Source organism: Polypterus senegalus, chromosome 1, assembly GCF_016835505.1.
Source record: "Polypterus senegalus isolate Bchr_013 chromosome 1, ASM1683550v1, whole genome shotgun sequence".
Taxonomy (NCBI): Eukaryota; Metazoa; Chordata; class Cladistia; order Polypteriformes; family Polypteridae; genus Polypterus; species Polypterus senegalus.
Window position 1 is genome coordinate 165,137,574 of NC_053154.1, and position 13,602 is coordinate 165,151,175.

The 13,602-nt window shown below is 37.7% G+C and overlaps 1 protein-coding gene across 6 annotated transcripts in view; it reads right to left on the minus strand.

Annotated features, from left to right (window-relative positions):
* Positions 1 to 3,537: 3,537 nt before the first annotated feature.
* dzip1l (DAZ interacting zinc finger protein 1-like) overlaps positions 3,538 to 13,602 on the minus strand; it is a 62,741-nt gene continuing 52,676 nt past the window's right edge. For all 6 annotated transcript variants that reach the window (XM_039761968.1, XM_039761986.1, XM_039761977.1 and 3 more), the window contains 4 exons: positions 12,990 to 13,143; positions 8,129 to 8,373; positions 5,463 to 5,602; positions 3,538 to 5,176 (listed from right to left, as the gene is read on the minus strand). In XM_039761968.1, coding sequence (XP_039617902.1) covers positions 5,015 to 5,176; positions 5,463 to 5,602; positions 8,129 to 8,373; positions 12,990 to 13,143 — 701 coding nt within the window. In that variant the 3' untranslated portion in view covers positions 3,538 to 5,014. The remainder of the gene's footprint in view (positions 5,177 to 5,462; positions 5,603 to 8,128; positions 8,374 to 12,989; positions 13,144 to 13,602) is intronic.

Consider the following 13,602-nt stretch of genomic DNA (forward strand, 5'->3'; position numbering starts at 1 on the left):
AAGCTAGAATTCCAGTCCTCCTTTTACACTACAGACAATAACATTTACCTCGATAGCACACTTTCATATGCTTTACAAGATGTCAAAGTAATAGTTAAAAAGCAATTTAAAATTAGATAATAATAATCAATAAATAACATGCAAGAAAATATTACACACTTATATAAGAGAGCGATATAATTAATAACTCCTCAGCCTCCCTGGAAAAGTCTATTCGGGGGTTCTGGAGAGGAGGGTCCGTCGGATAGTCGAACCTCGGATTCAGGAGGAACAGTGTGGTTTCCGTCCTGGTCGCGGAACAGTGGACCAGCTCTTCACCCTTAGCAGAGTCCTGGAGGGTGCATGGGAGTTTGCCCGACCGGTCTACATGTGTTTTGTGGACTTGGAAAGGCATTCGACCGTGTCCCTCGGGGAATCCTGTGGGGGGTGCTCCGGGAGTATGGGGTACCGGACCCCCTGATAAGAGCTGTTCGGTCTCTGTACAACCGGTATCAGAGCTTGGTCCGCATTGCCGGCAGTAAGTCGAGCCCGTTTCCAGTGAGAGTTGGACTCCGCCAGGGCTGCCCTTTGTCACCGATTCTGTTCATAACTTTTATGGACAGAATTTCTAGGCGCAGCCAGGGTGTTGAAGGGGTCCGGTTTGGTGGAGTCAGGATTGGGTCACTGCTTTTTGCAGATGATATTTTCCTGTTTGCTTCATCAGGCCGTGATCTTCACCTCTCTCTGGATCGGTTCGCAGCTGAGTGTGAAGCGGCTGGGATGAGAATCAGCACCTCCAAATCCAAGAGCATGGTCCTCAGCCGGAAAAGGGTGGAGTGCCCTCTCAGGGTTGGGGGAGAGATCCTGCCCCAAGTGGAGGAGTTCAAGTATCTCGGGGTCTTGTTCATGAGTGAGGGAAGAATGGAGCGTGAGATCGACAGGCGGATCGGTGCAGCGTCCGCAGTGATGCGGGCTCTGCATCGGTCTGTCGTGGTGAAAAAGGAGCTGAGCTGTAAGGCAAAGCTCTCAATTTACCAGTCGATCTACGTTCCTACCCTCACCTATGGTCATGAGCTATGGGTAGTGACCGAAAGAACGAGATCGCGAATACAAGCGGCTGAAATGAGTTTCCTCCGCAGGGTGTCTGGGCTTTCCCTTAAAGACAGGGTGAGAAGCTCAGTCATCCGGGATGGGCTCAGAGTAGAGCCGCTGCTCCTCCGCATCGAGAGGAGTCAGATGAGGTGGCTCGGGCATCTGATCAGGATGCCTCCTGGACGCCTCCCTGGTGAGGTGTTCCGGGCACGTCCAACCGGGAGGAGGCCCCGGGGAAGACCCAGGACACGCTGGAGGGACTATGTCTCCCGGCTGGCCTGGGAACGCCTTGGGATTCTCCCGGAAGAGCTGGAAGAAGTGGCCGGGGAGAGGGAAGTCTGGGCTTCTCTGCTTAAGCTGCTGCCCCCGCAACCTGAACTCGGATAAGCGGAAGAGGATGGATGGATGGATGGATGAATATAATTAATAGAGAAGCACAGTCCTTATATATAGAATTACAAATCAGAAAGTTAAGCTCACTGCTTTTGGAAACACTGCCACTAGAAGTGAAAACTGGAATGAAATTACTCCCAAGGCATAAGGTGTTTGTTCAGTGATTTATTGGAGTGTATGCAGAAGACATTATGTTTTTCTCCCCCTCCAAATTAAACTAGATAGGGACATACAATGCAGTAAAATCTTACTTAAGCTTTGATTTGGCCGGTAACACAATGAACACAATACAGAAATTTCATAAAAGTGACCGCAAAACAAGTCCAGTCTCTGAACATACATAGCTGATTTTTCAATACACTCTGTGTGCTTTCATATTTTAATTACAGTACATCATTGCTGTAATATAAAGTTATTTGTAGCTTTCCCAGATGCAACCTGTCCAGGCCTGTTGAAAAGGCTTTATTCAATATGAAGTTAGAAGAAGGTTGATGCAAAGAAATCTTCCAAGAACAAATCAGATTGTGAGATTTAGTTTGGTCATAATCCAAAATTTTCTTTATTGTGCATTTTTAGTGCTCGCCTTTTTCCTTACATGAAGCATCTTTTTCATCCTTTCACCAAGCTCCAGTGTTGTACATCACTTTTAAATCCAGTGGAGGGGTAAGTTGACTAAGAATTAAGGATCAAATCAGGTCAGGTACCCTGAATGATTGACACCTTATTTATCCACCACGAACACTGCATATCTATTGCATTTGTTTTATTATGTAGCTTCAAAATAGTAAATATGTGAGCCTTCACATATTACATGACATGCAGCGCTACATATGCAGATGTACAATGAGTGGAGCATCTAAACAAGGGAGATACCTGATCACCGATAAAAATGAGCAGTTCAGCAAGGCCAAGTGCATCCTTCATCAGATTACAGTAAAACAAAAAAACTATCAGACCTGATCAGAAACAATGCTATTTTGAAATCATTCACTCATTACTTGTCATATTACATATCATACATTTATTTTATCCCTTTACCCAAATAAAATGCTATTTATATGAAACATGGGCAACATTCTCGTTTTCCTTACAGTCACAAACAAGCATACATACAGAAATCAGGAATTTGAACAGCTCATTATAAAAATATTTAAAATATATTATTGGGAAATTCATTACGATTTTTGTTGACATTTATTGCATTATAACAATTATTGCTAGCAGTTTTATCGTTAAAATAGTGATATTCAATGTGTTATTTTTCCACCCATCTTTTAGCCACTGAAAATGAGATGCAGATACCTCAGTATACAATGCTAAGTACTCCACAGAAACATTCTGCATTTAAATTTAGCAAGCCTGAATATGTTTCCATGATGCTAATGGACACTTTTGCAAACACATGGATGCCCACATACACACATCCTTTCTTTCCAAGGGTAAATTTACAAAATAAAAACCTTAAAATTTAACTCCTCTGGCTGGCACTCACAATACATTGTGTTTTTTGACCCTCAGAAACACTATGGTTCCCTGCAAGATAACATCAACCAAAGGTTACACAAAAAGACAGTATTCCCTCAGGGATTAATAAAGTGTACCAAATACCAGAAATGTCTAAACATCAGATTTTTTTTTAATTTTTCGCCAGAGACCAGTGCTTGTTGTTCACTTCCCCTCTGTTCTGAACTAGTATGGATTAGCAAGAGTACACCACAGTGATGGGAGATGTGTTTGCTTCTTGAAACAAAGTGAAAAAGAGAGTACCAAAAGTGGCTGGCTTGTAAAGTACAGGCCTGGGAACTGGACACTGTATTGTGACGCTCCACACATGGGAAGACTTTTGTGCAGTTTCTGTAGTTGCCATGAAAGGATCTGTAGACTGATGTACCTCATAATTTATTTTATAAAAGATCATTTGCAAAATAAATTAAATATAAATTAGAAAATAACATTTGAAATTTTATATAAAAATGATATATATTTTACATAACTGCAAAACTTTTATTTTTACAATTAAAAAATATAAAAAAGAAAATTTGCAAAATATATATTAATATAAACACAAACCTAATTATAAACCATAAAAATACTTTTTCAATTGTACTTCACATTATATTGAATGGTAACTCAACACGTGCTAAGACGCTTCACAACAGACATTTACATATATTTACCCTCACACTAAGTTTCATATGAACTTGGTGCATACTTTTTTAAAAAACAAAGCAAAGCCGGGTGATCTGGTGGCAAATGATGGAGGGGCAGGTAAATAAGAAGACTCCAATCAGTATCCCCTGAATGCATCATAAGAAGACCCTGATGCGCAGAAGCCAGCCTCTACATATTCCCACCTATAAACTGTGCCACAAGCAGACAGTCCTGAACACTTGCTAATGGTATGAGAAGCTGGTCAGCACAGAAGCATTCAGGATTACCAAGCCATTTAAATAGTGTGGCCAGGCAATAACAGGTATATGGACCACCAAGTTGTCACAATTAGCGGAACCCTTACACTGCAAAGAATTAAGAATGGACGATTCCTACCAGGGGCTCGTAGAAATGGTGTGAAAGGTATGTAGGAAACAAGAACTTGCCACACCTTATTAAAATGGGCCCAAACAGTCCTACTTAGGTGTTTCCTTTATGACACATCTTGCCCTCATTCTCTGTGGTCCAGCGTCTATTTTTTCCAGTTCTGTGACGGTGTCAATTAAGTTATATACTGGATGATGTGCATTCACTGGTCATGACATTCAAATTTAAAAATCAAAAATGATTTAGTTTTAATAAACTTTTAGTTTTTTTTCCCCTAATCTATAAATTTAACTGCAACATGAAATGAGTGGTGTGGAAAATGACATACAATCAATACTTTGTTTAGCAAAAATAAAAAAAGGGAGTGTGTGTCAGTGATGGTTTCAGAATCCTTGCAAGCCACATTTTTTAGCAAACATAAATGAAAATGACACAATATGTACAGGACATACAACTTCAATTCTGCTTAATCCCAAATTTCAAATTAATAAAAGTATTATAGAAGAAGCTGTAATGATAAATAAGGTCCCATCTTCCATGCATATGAGTAGTTGGCATACATTTTCAAGAGATTCAAAATGCTTGGGATGATAAGCTTTGAAAGTTTTGCCATACAGCTCAAAATATCATTAGCAGTCTCCTTGATGAATAGTTAAACAAAATAAAATGAGTTCTGACTTTGTGGAAGCACCAAGAACTCCACATTTGAGCCCAAATCGGAGTTTGCCCTGATTTGCACACTTAATTGAGTTTCAGCACCAAGGAGCTCCTATAAACAGGAATATTGAAAACATTGCTACTTGGATTAAATGGGGCTTTTGTTTGCTTTATCAAATTGCAGACCTTGTATGCAGTAGAACCATAAGCTATCAGGTTTTTTCCAGGATCTTCCTCAAACATTTTTTGAACTAGCACCCACCTTCACCAACTTCAGTGTTTCAAAGATGCCAATGGGGTTGTTTCTGTGTTTTTTTGGCACTCTAAAAGTGATACATATGACACTTGGATGATCTCACCAGCCATCTCCTCGACTGGCAGAAGAGCTCCACACACTTGTCACACGTGAAGCAGTAGAATCTGTGCTCCCATGCATTTTAGACTCCTTAGGCTTGGGGATTTCGGGTGTTAGCTCCTCAATGGGTGACAGCTCTAGATCACTCTCCATATCTATTACCTATGATTAAAAAAAAAAACAGACCACCAATAAAGAGAGCAAGCATAATCTATCATCAGGGCAGTTTGTAGAGAGCTGTGGTATGAGCAGAACCTGACTAGTTGTGAAACAAGTAAAGTAGCTCCATACCATAGTGTACTTTTGTGTACTTGGTTTGATAAGGTCTCAGTCTATAGCAGCTGGAAATGTGAGATGTTCTCCAGCAGTTCCTTGGAAATTCAGAAGTTTTACTCACAGTCTGAAAACAGCCATTTTGCCCTGAAATGCTGCCATAGAGCAAACTTACCTGCAGAGGTTTCGTAGTTGTGCTGGACTTTGGAGAAGTGGTTGACTGGGCAGGGATCAATTTAACTCCACCGATGGGCTTCTTTCCTGGGTTGTTTAACTGTCTTTCTACGCTCTTTGTTAGTGTTTGGACCAGAGATCCTTGGAGAAAAAAGTAGAAATTATTATGAGTGCTTTTGCTCTATTATGTTTTTTGCTAAATATTTGAAACTAAAAATCTCAGAAAGTCAACACTTTCAGAAATGCAGAGTGGTTGTAGACAGGCAATCTTCAGAATATTGTTTCATGTTGGGTTTAGAAGGGTCTGCAGTAGGATAGAGGGTGTAGCCACCGATGCATAAGGCGAAGTCAGGCACAGGTAAGACCCGTGTCAAAGAAATCTCACAGTCCAAAAGTTCGTTTTAAAATATTTAGTGAAAGTTAAAGGCAAATAATCCACACAAGAATAAAAGGAAAAATAGTTACACACGTAGAATAAACGCAAAAAAAAAGTTCTATAAACTTAGCTTTTCTTGAGAAACTTCAGTTATTTCTATACTTAAATGTTCTTTATTTCTTTCTATACTTAAAGGTTCTTAATTTCTTCTTCTGTGTGCCTTAAGCATAAGGTTCAACACTTAAATAGAAGTGCTATTTTATGAGTTACTTCACACTCAAAAGGTCCGTAGGCCGTTGGCACATAGACATGTGCTCAGGCACGGTCACGTGCGCAAGCTAGATCACGAGCACAAACACGAACATGGTTAAAAACCGTATACCTCTTTACCTTACACAAGGCAAGGCTAGACACTAACTGGAGAACAGTGTTCACTCAAAGCTATTAGAAAATGACAGGAAAATACCAACACAATTCTATTCACGGGGGTTATAGGAACCTCCCATATTTTATGCATTATCATCTAGTAAAATATTCAGGAATTTTATAGAACTAGGAAAATGGCTCTCACAGAGGGGCTTTGTAATGATAGTGAAAAATACAGGCTTGGATCATTATTAGAAAATCAAAAATACTGTTGTCAAAACCAAAATGCAAGAGAAGAAATCATAGTTAACAATACAGGATTTAAAGATCAGGAACCAGAAAAATTTGATTTTTCAAAAGTAGTGCAAGCAAGGCAGAGTTATTCATGATAGATAGATAGATAGATAGATAGATAGATAGATAGATAGATAGATAGATAGATAGATAGATAGATAGATAGATAGATAGATAGATAGATAGATCAAAGCTGGTGATAAAATTACAGGGCTTAAAAGAATGCATTTTTTAGTTCTCAGGGTATTTGTTGAAGCATTAAATGAGATAAATTTAGGGTAAGGAGCGAGATATAGCCCTCATACCATAACTTTGACCCTCATAACACTGATGTGATAGTATTATTTTTCTGCATAATAGAGTTTTTTTTTTATTATTAAAATGTATTGAATTCTTAGACTGCTATCAAAAGTATAAGATGTCTCTCCATATATTCAGTTTAAAAATGACCAGGTAATCATGAGAGTACAGAACATCATTCTACAGTACTTCTTAACAAGTTAGCTGAGTGGTACATTTCACTCATGCAATCAGCTTTATCTGAATTGCGCCTTGAAGGACTCTGAAAATTTTTGCCAATAAGCACTGCTGAGATCACAAATTTACAGGACAGTGATACTGCGGTAAGTGCTGCTGTCTCATGGCTCCTGATCCCTGTATTTGACTCTTAGCCTGAATACTTTCTAAGTGGAGTTTGCATATTCTCTAATATCTGCATAGGGGCGTCTCCATATATTCTAAACTTCATCCTACATTCTAATGTTGTAAAAGTTAGGTTAATTAGTGATGTCAAAATTGAATTAACTGGGCTTGATAGAGATCTCAAATCATAATCAACTGTCTTCTTCTTCTAAGACCCATTTTAATATCCCCAAAAGTGTTATACATGGATAAGTTTCAGGTTAGAATAGTGTCTGAGTGATGAGAGTTATTTCTGCTTAAACGTGACGGAAAAAATGAGAATTAAAACCACATGGGAAAGTGAGGAAGAACAGACAGCATAATGCCACGTCTTCTTTGTGAGACAGAGAGGAGTGACAGCCTGTGCAATTTCTCACTGGTGAGAAAGACAGCCCATTATTTCTTTGAAAGTGATATAAACCCTAAGGTCATCCTGGTGTTTTGCCAAATACGGAGAAGACGATATTTTGCCAGATGCATATCCACATATTGGCTGCATTATAAGACTGGCTCATCAAAACATGGTGGTAAGCGAATGTGGAGCAAGCCTGGAATAACATAAAGTTCATATTTGTCTGCTTTTTGACTAGACAGTTTCGAAACAGTAGAATTAGTACTTGTATTCAAGCATGGGGGTGTCAAATTTTCAAAAATGCATATTTTTAAATTGATATATCAAATTAAACTATTAAAAAGTATCTATTATTTCCTATAATAAACCCCAATGATGTAATTACCAATGTTGGCTGAAATTGATTACGTTTTAAAATATAATTATATAATATTAGTTTTTCTAAATGCGTTATTAACACGCTTTTGACAATACCAGAATTTATCCCATGATAAACAAGGAAAATGGCCCAGAGATCCAGAAACTGCACCCAACAAAGCACACAGTAAAAAATTAGAAAGGAGGAAAGAAGGGGGAATTCTCTTTCGTAGCATTTTACCAGTTGAGCCGAGACTTTGTGATCCAGGAAACTTAGTGACGCCCATGCTAGGGCTGGCTGGCTCAGACGAGATGTCTGTGTCAGACCAATCTTCGTCGTCCTCCTCGTTTGCTGCGGTCACCGCAGGCTGAGTCTTCCTGGGGCTTGACTGCAGTACCTTCACAGGGTGGGAGTCCTTAGGCCCATGGCTAGTGACATAAGCGCTGTCTCCTACTGACTCATCTTCTGAGCTGAAGGGAGTGGTGCTGCAGAAACAGAGCAATCCACTCCATTGAGATGGCTGGCAAGCTTTAGAAAAGCTCAGTGAATGATCCACACTTATCACATCTATGGTACCAGTGTAGTTTTGCTTATCTAGTGTTGGATAATGCTGTTAACTGATGCTCAGTACTTACGATTTTGGAAAGAATGTAACAGAAGCATATCCAATATTTCATATCTTTGGTGTTTTCCACTTATTCTCACCTCATGTTTCTTTAAGAATCCTTATGCCATGCAAATAATGACTGGAAAACTACTACATACAAAGCTTAAAAAGGAGATTTAGTGGTAAAATGTTAAACAAAATGTGTACCATATAAAGAACTTCTGTCTACATGCAAGATATCTACAGAAAATGGATTTCCACAAGTAGAGTAATGCACAGCTAAAACCAGACTATGCTGGCCCACTTCACATCTGAAATGCTGGCTCACATGCATTTTCTTGCACAAGAAAAGGGTTCGGCACTTCCAGTGTAAGCTGGAGAGAGGCACATGGTAATGAAATCATAGAGAAATTTCATAACAAACAAATTTTGCCAGCACATACATTATATTGTTTTTCTCTGATAATATTCTCGGTGGATCATTAAGTAGCTATGGTGCCTTACAGTGCTTCGACCCCATATTCACTTCCAGGAAAAAGAGGCTTCTGTTTGGAGACGCCGTGTTCTTCCAATTTTCGTGGCCATCCTCTTGCAGACAGCACATGTGCTGACAGGTTGACTGACAACTCTAAACTGCACTGATCTGCGTGGATGTTTTCGTGTATGTCCTTTGATGGACTGGTGTCCCTTCCCAGGCAGGTTTCTGCCTTGAACCCACTGTGGATGGGACAGGCTTCGGTGTCTCACAACCCTGAATTGAAAAAGTGGGTCAGAAAATTGATGGTTGAATAATAATACTCACTCAATCAACCTTCATTTGAAGAAAGTACTACCACCAGATTTTAATATGCAACAAAATTCATAATGACCCCCTCTGTTGCAGCATAGGTTTTGACACAGCAGAGGTGTAATTGTGAATTTTATAGCATCCATCACATTGTAGTTTCAGAACAGAATGATGTTAGCATTCATTCCAAATTAGACATTTTCACATAATAATGTTATAAGGAATCTTAAATCTACTGTAATTTTGAAACATTAACAAAAAAAATTGTATCATCATGATAAATCTAGGTGAAATAACTAATTGTATAAGCATTTATGTTCTTTCAGTATGACCAGTGTAAACAGGCTCTAGTATAATCACACTTTTACATATTTTAGAAACAATATTTAGTTTTTGAATCTCCTGTTTTACAGTCCTGAGTTTTTTATCTTAATATTAGTCTTGCATTTTGCTTTTGATGTTCATACTTTTTGTCTTCCTGGTTTCGAATTTTACTTTTTTTTTTCCTAGTCCTAAAAATGTAATGCAAGCCTGATTCTGGTTCTGTTGTGTACTGTACTGTTTTAGGTTTTCACTTGAGTGGGTGCTCACGGGCAGACTGAACTTCTCAGCTCAGAAGGCTATAGCCCATCATTCTTGACTTTAAAATAAGGACTGACTTTTTCATACTTCCAATTTGAGCTTTTCCAAGTCAAGGCTATACAACATAAGCCACCAAAGGAAGCCCAGTACCATTTGCTTCATTAAAAGTAGCACCAATTCAAAAAAAGATAGAAATCATATCCATATTAGTGTATGAAGCACAATAAATTAAACTGATCACAATGGGGCTGAAAGGCATTTTATATTCATCCACTGTTTAGGAGAACTTCCTGACAGCACTAAATTGAAAAAAGCCAACTAGGAAGCCTTACATGTGCTACTTGCACTTGATGGTAAAGAAGCTAGCAGCATGATGCCACATTTAAAAGAAACACATAGTTCTGGTAGAGAAAACAATATTATTATAAGTAAAAAATTGTTTTTTCAATTGTTTGGGTGGTCCCTGAGTCTTGTGTTTGAGTTGTTAGATGAATGTAGTTTGCAAATTCTTTTCATATTATTATGGTGTATCCTTATTCATCTCAAAGCCATTCAAATCTAAACTTGAGGTGTCACTGTTCCAATTTAGGCACTTCATAGCCAAACCTTTTCCAGAGCAGTGAAATGTTGCAAGGCACTCAGTTTACTTAGCATTTAATTCCATATTGTTGTATTCTGTCAGATATTGATAATGTCAGAGCATATCATGATGATCTGATGCCAGTCAAGACAGACCAGACACTAGCATTGCATAATTTTATTAATTGTTTGTGACACAAATGGTGTGTGAACATGATAACATATCACTAATCATTAGCAACAGAGGATCAGATATTACTAGACAGATAAGTTAATAGTGATGAGCAAAATAGTCAAGTTTTGATTCACACAAAGTTTCACAAAAATTAATTTTGCAAGCAATTTCACAACAAACTTACTAAGAAAAGATTTTTGAAGGTTTTAAAGTTTTTGTTTTTGAGTGGGAAAAAAAGGAACATTGTTGTTCTCTAAAGTTTTGTGCACACTTCAGTGCTAATCTGTGCTGTTTTTTGCAGCTGGATAATTCATGTGTCACACATGCATGTCTGTGAAACACCATATTGGTTCAACTCAGATATGCAATACCTCTCGATGAGATGAGATGGTGCGCTGTGACTAACTGTCTTGTCTTTACCTTTTGTTGCTCTAAGACATCCCTTGAGGGCTTGTTCTGGTCTGGATGATATAAAGGTGGCCACTCCTGGAACATGGTTTTTCTTTCTAGACCTAAATATACTGCAAAACATAGCTCTATAGACAGACTGTAGCGAAGAACATCAGTAGTGATTACTTATTTCTTTACTTTGTTTTTTCAACATCGAGCACCTGTTTATTTTGATAGGAAAGTCTTTTTTTTTAATTCTTATTAAATATGGTGGTTGGGTTGGCACCCCAACTTTTCTTTGAACTTTTGTCTATCCCTCGTACCATGACACAAATCATCACAGTGAAATCAATTTGATTTATGCCCTTTGGTCACATCACCAAATAGGTGCACCTTACATTTTTCAGAAATATGATATGCTGCATAAAATAATAATTGCTTAGCAACTGTCCTTATTTGTTTCTTGATTACTTCAGAAGAGGTTGAGGGTATGCACTATCCAAGCACCATGTGGTTTGAGTTTCTTTTCTGTTCCTGATGCATCTTTAGGATTGTGATGTGCAAGATTGTCGTTATAATTGGGAAAGAGGGAATCATATGAAAGTGGAATAAAGGCTCTGTGGTAGCACTGCTGCCTTGCAAAAAAGAGACAAGGGTTTACATCACAGGTGCTCCCTATGTTGAGGTTGAAATGTTCTCCTGATTTCCATGTGGGTTTTCTCTGAGTGCCCCATTTTCCTCATACTAAAAGATCATACTACAGAACATGGCTGTCAGCTCAACAAAATGTCTATATGTGATAGGAAGTGAGTCTAGTGATTTTTTTTTGAGTCTAGAGATCTTTATTTGAATACTAAAATAATGGACAGAATTCGAATTTATGCATGTAAAATGTTTCCAGAAGGACGTTTGTCTCAATTGCACGAATTTCACTGATAGTGAAACACAATTTGTTTCACAAACTTTTTTGTGAAGCTAAACACTGAGTTTCACTACATATTAAATTTTGCACATATCAATTCACTTATCAATATGTATACATACAAGAAAATTCTTGAATGGCATCTTTTCAGCATAGGTCAGAATTATGGCTGAAATTGAAAAAAATGTTTATTTGCTATCTGTTTAAAAAACAAAATATCAACCTTCTACATTAGTTCAGGTTAAAGTGTAAACTTCAATCCTGCTCACTGTAACTGAAAATACTGTACATGGCAAGAGTTGAGAATTGTTGCTAAAAAGGGTGCTCAAAACATAATGAGGAAGCGAAGCAATTTTGCAAAGGTGAATTTTTAAACATTGTACTGGTTAGATGTATAAAGATTGTAGAAATATCTCCAGAATATCTCATATCTTACAACTTCAGTTGTGGCCAAGTTGTCATCTAACAAGATGTTTAATATTATGGAGTGTTATTTTGATTCCAATTCGTTTACAGGCATCTGTTCTAACTTTGACATTATTGCTGTTTTTGTGATGATCAAAGCTAAAACCACAATTGAATATATAAAGATTCCTTACTGCAACATAATTGAAGTGGATGAACTTTTTATAGCCACATCATGCAACATTATATATTTGTATACAGTATACTCTTAGTGAGAGGTGCTACCCCAAATATATTACTCTCACAGCAAATTGTTGCATCTGTTTAGAATAATTTTGGGATGTACAGTAGTTATTTGAATGGCTTAATAAACTATTTTGTAGCACTATTTCATATGAAAACTAATCAAAAAATGATAGTACTTTATAAGCATACTTATTAAAGGTATCATGTAACACAGAGTTACCAAACCATAAGATGAATATAAAACCAGTGATATTAAATATTCAGTCAGGCTTCCAAACACTGGTACCATACATCAATGACATTTGAGCTCCTCACTTAACATACATTAGAGACTTGGCAAGCAGTCAATTGTATGGATATCCAGTTATAAGGAAGTATGTTTGCATTCAAACAACAAGCCATGCTTACCTATTCTGTGGGCCTTCTTTCTTTCCCGACATACGCACAGCTATGTGTCTTGGAGCAGGCTGGGGTCCCGTTGATTGAATGAGTCGAGCTGGAGTCCGCTGTGATGCTTTTCTTTCAGTTGAAATCTGCCGAGACTTTTGCTTCTTCGTTTTTCCTGAAAAATAATAAATACATTCTGAGAAAAATTTGCTATCCACAGATTACACACATCAGGGATTCCTTTATCTACACTAAACTTAAAAGTAGGAATAATTAGAAATCCCATTGAGGAGGGAGGAAGTGAAAGTGTACTGATTTGTACGGAAAATTACAATGTCCCAAGATTTCCAAAAGGAAGAGATGGCTCCTGAAGCATTGGGCAAGTAGATATACAGCATTTATTAACTGAGGATAATCTTAACTGAACTGAACCATGTCATACTGTATAAGATAAAATAATGCCAAAACCAGTGATGGAAAGTAAGGAATAACATTTACATGTATTACTGTACTTGAGTAGATTTTTCTATAAACTGTACTTTTTAAATTATTTCTAAATTGAAATACTTTTACTATCTAAAAAACATACCTATTTTATTTATTCAAAGGGGGTTGTTACAAAGTACAAATGATT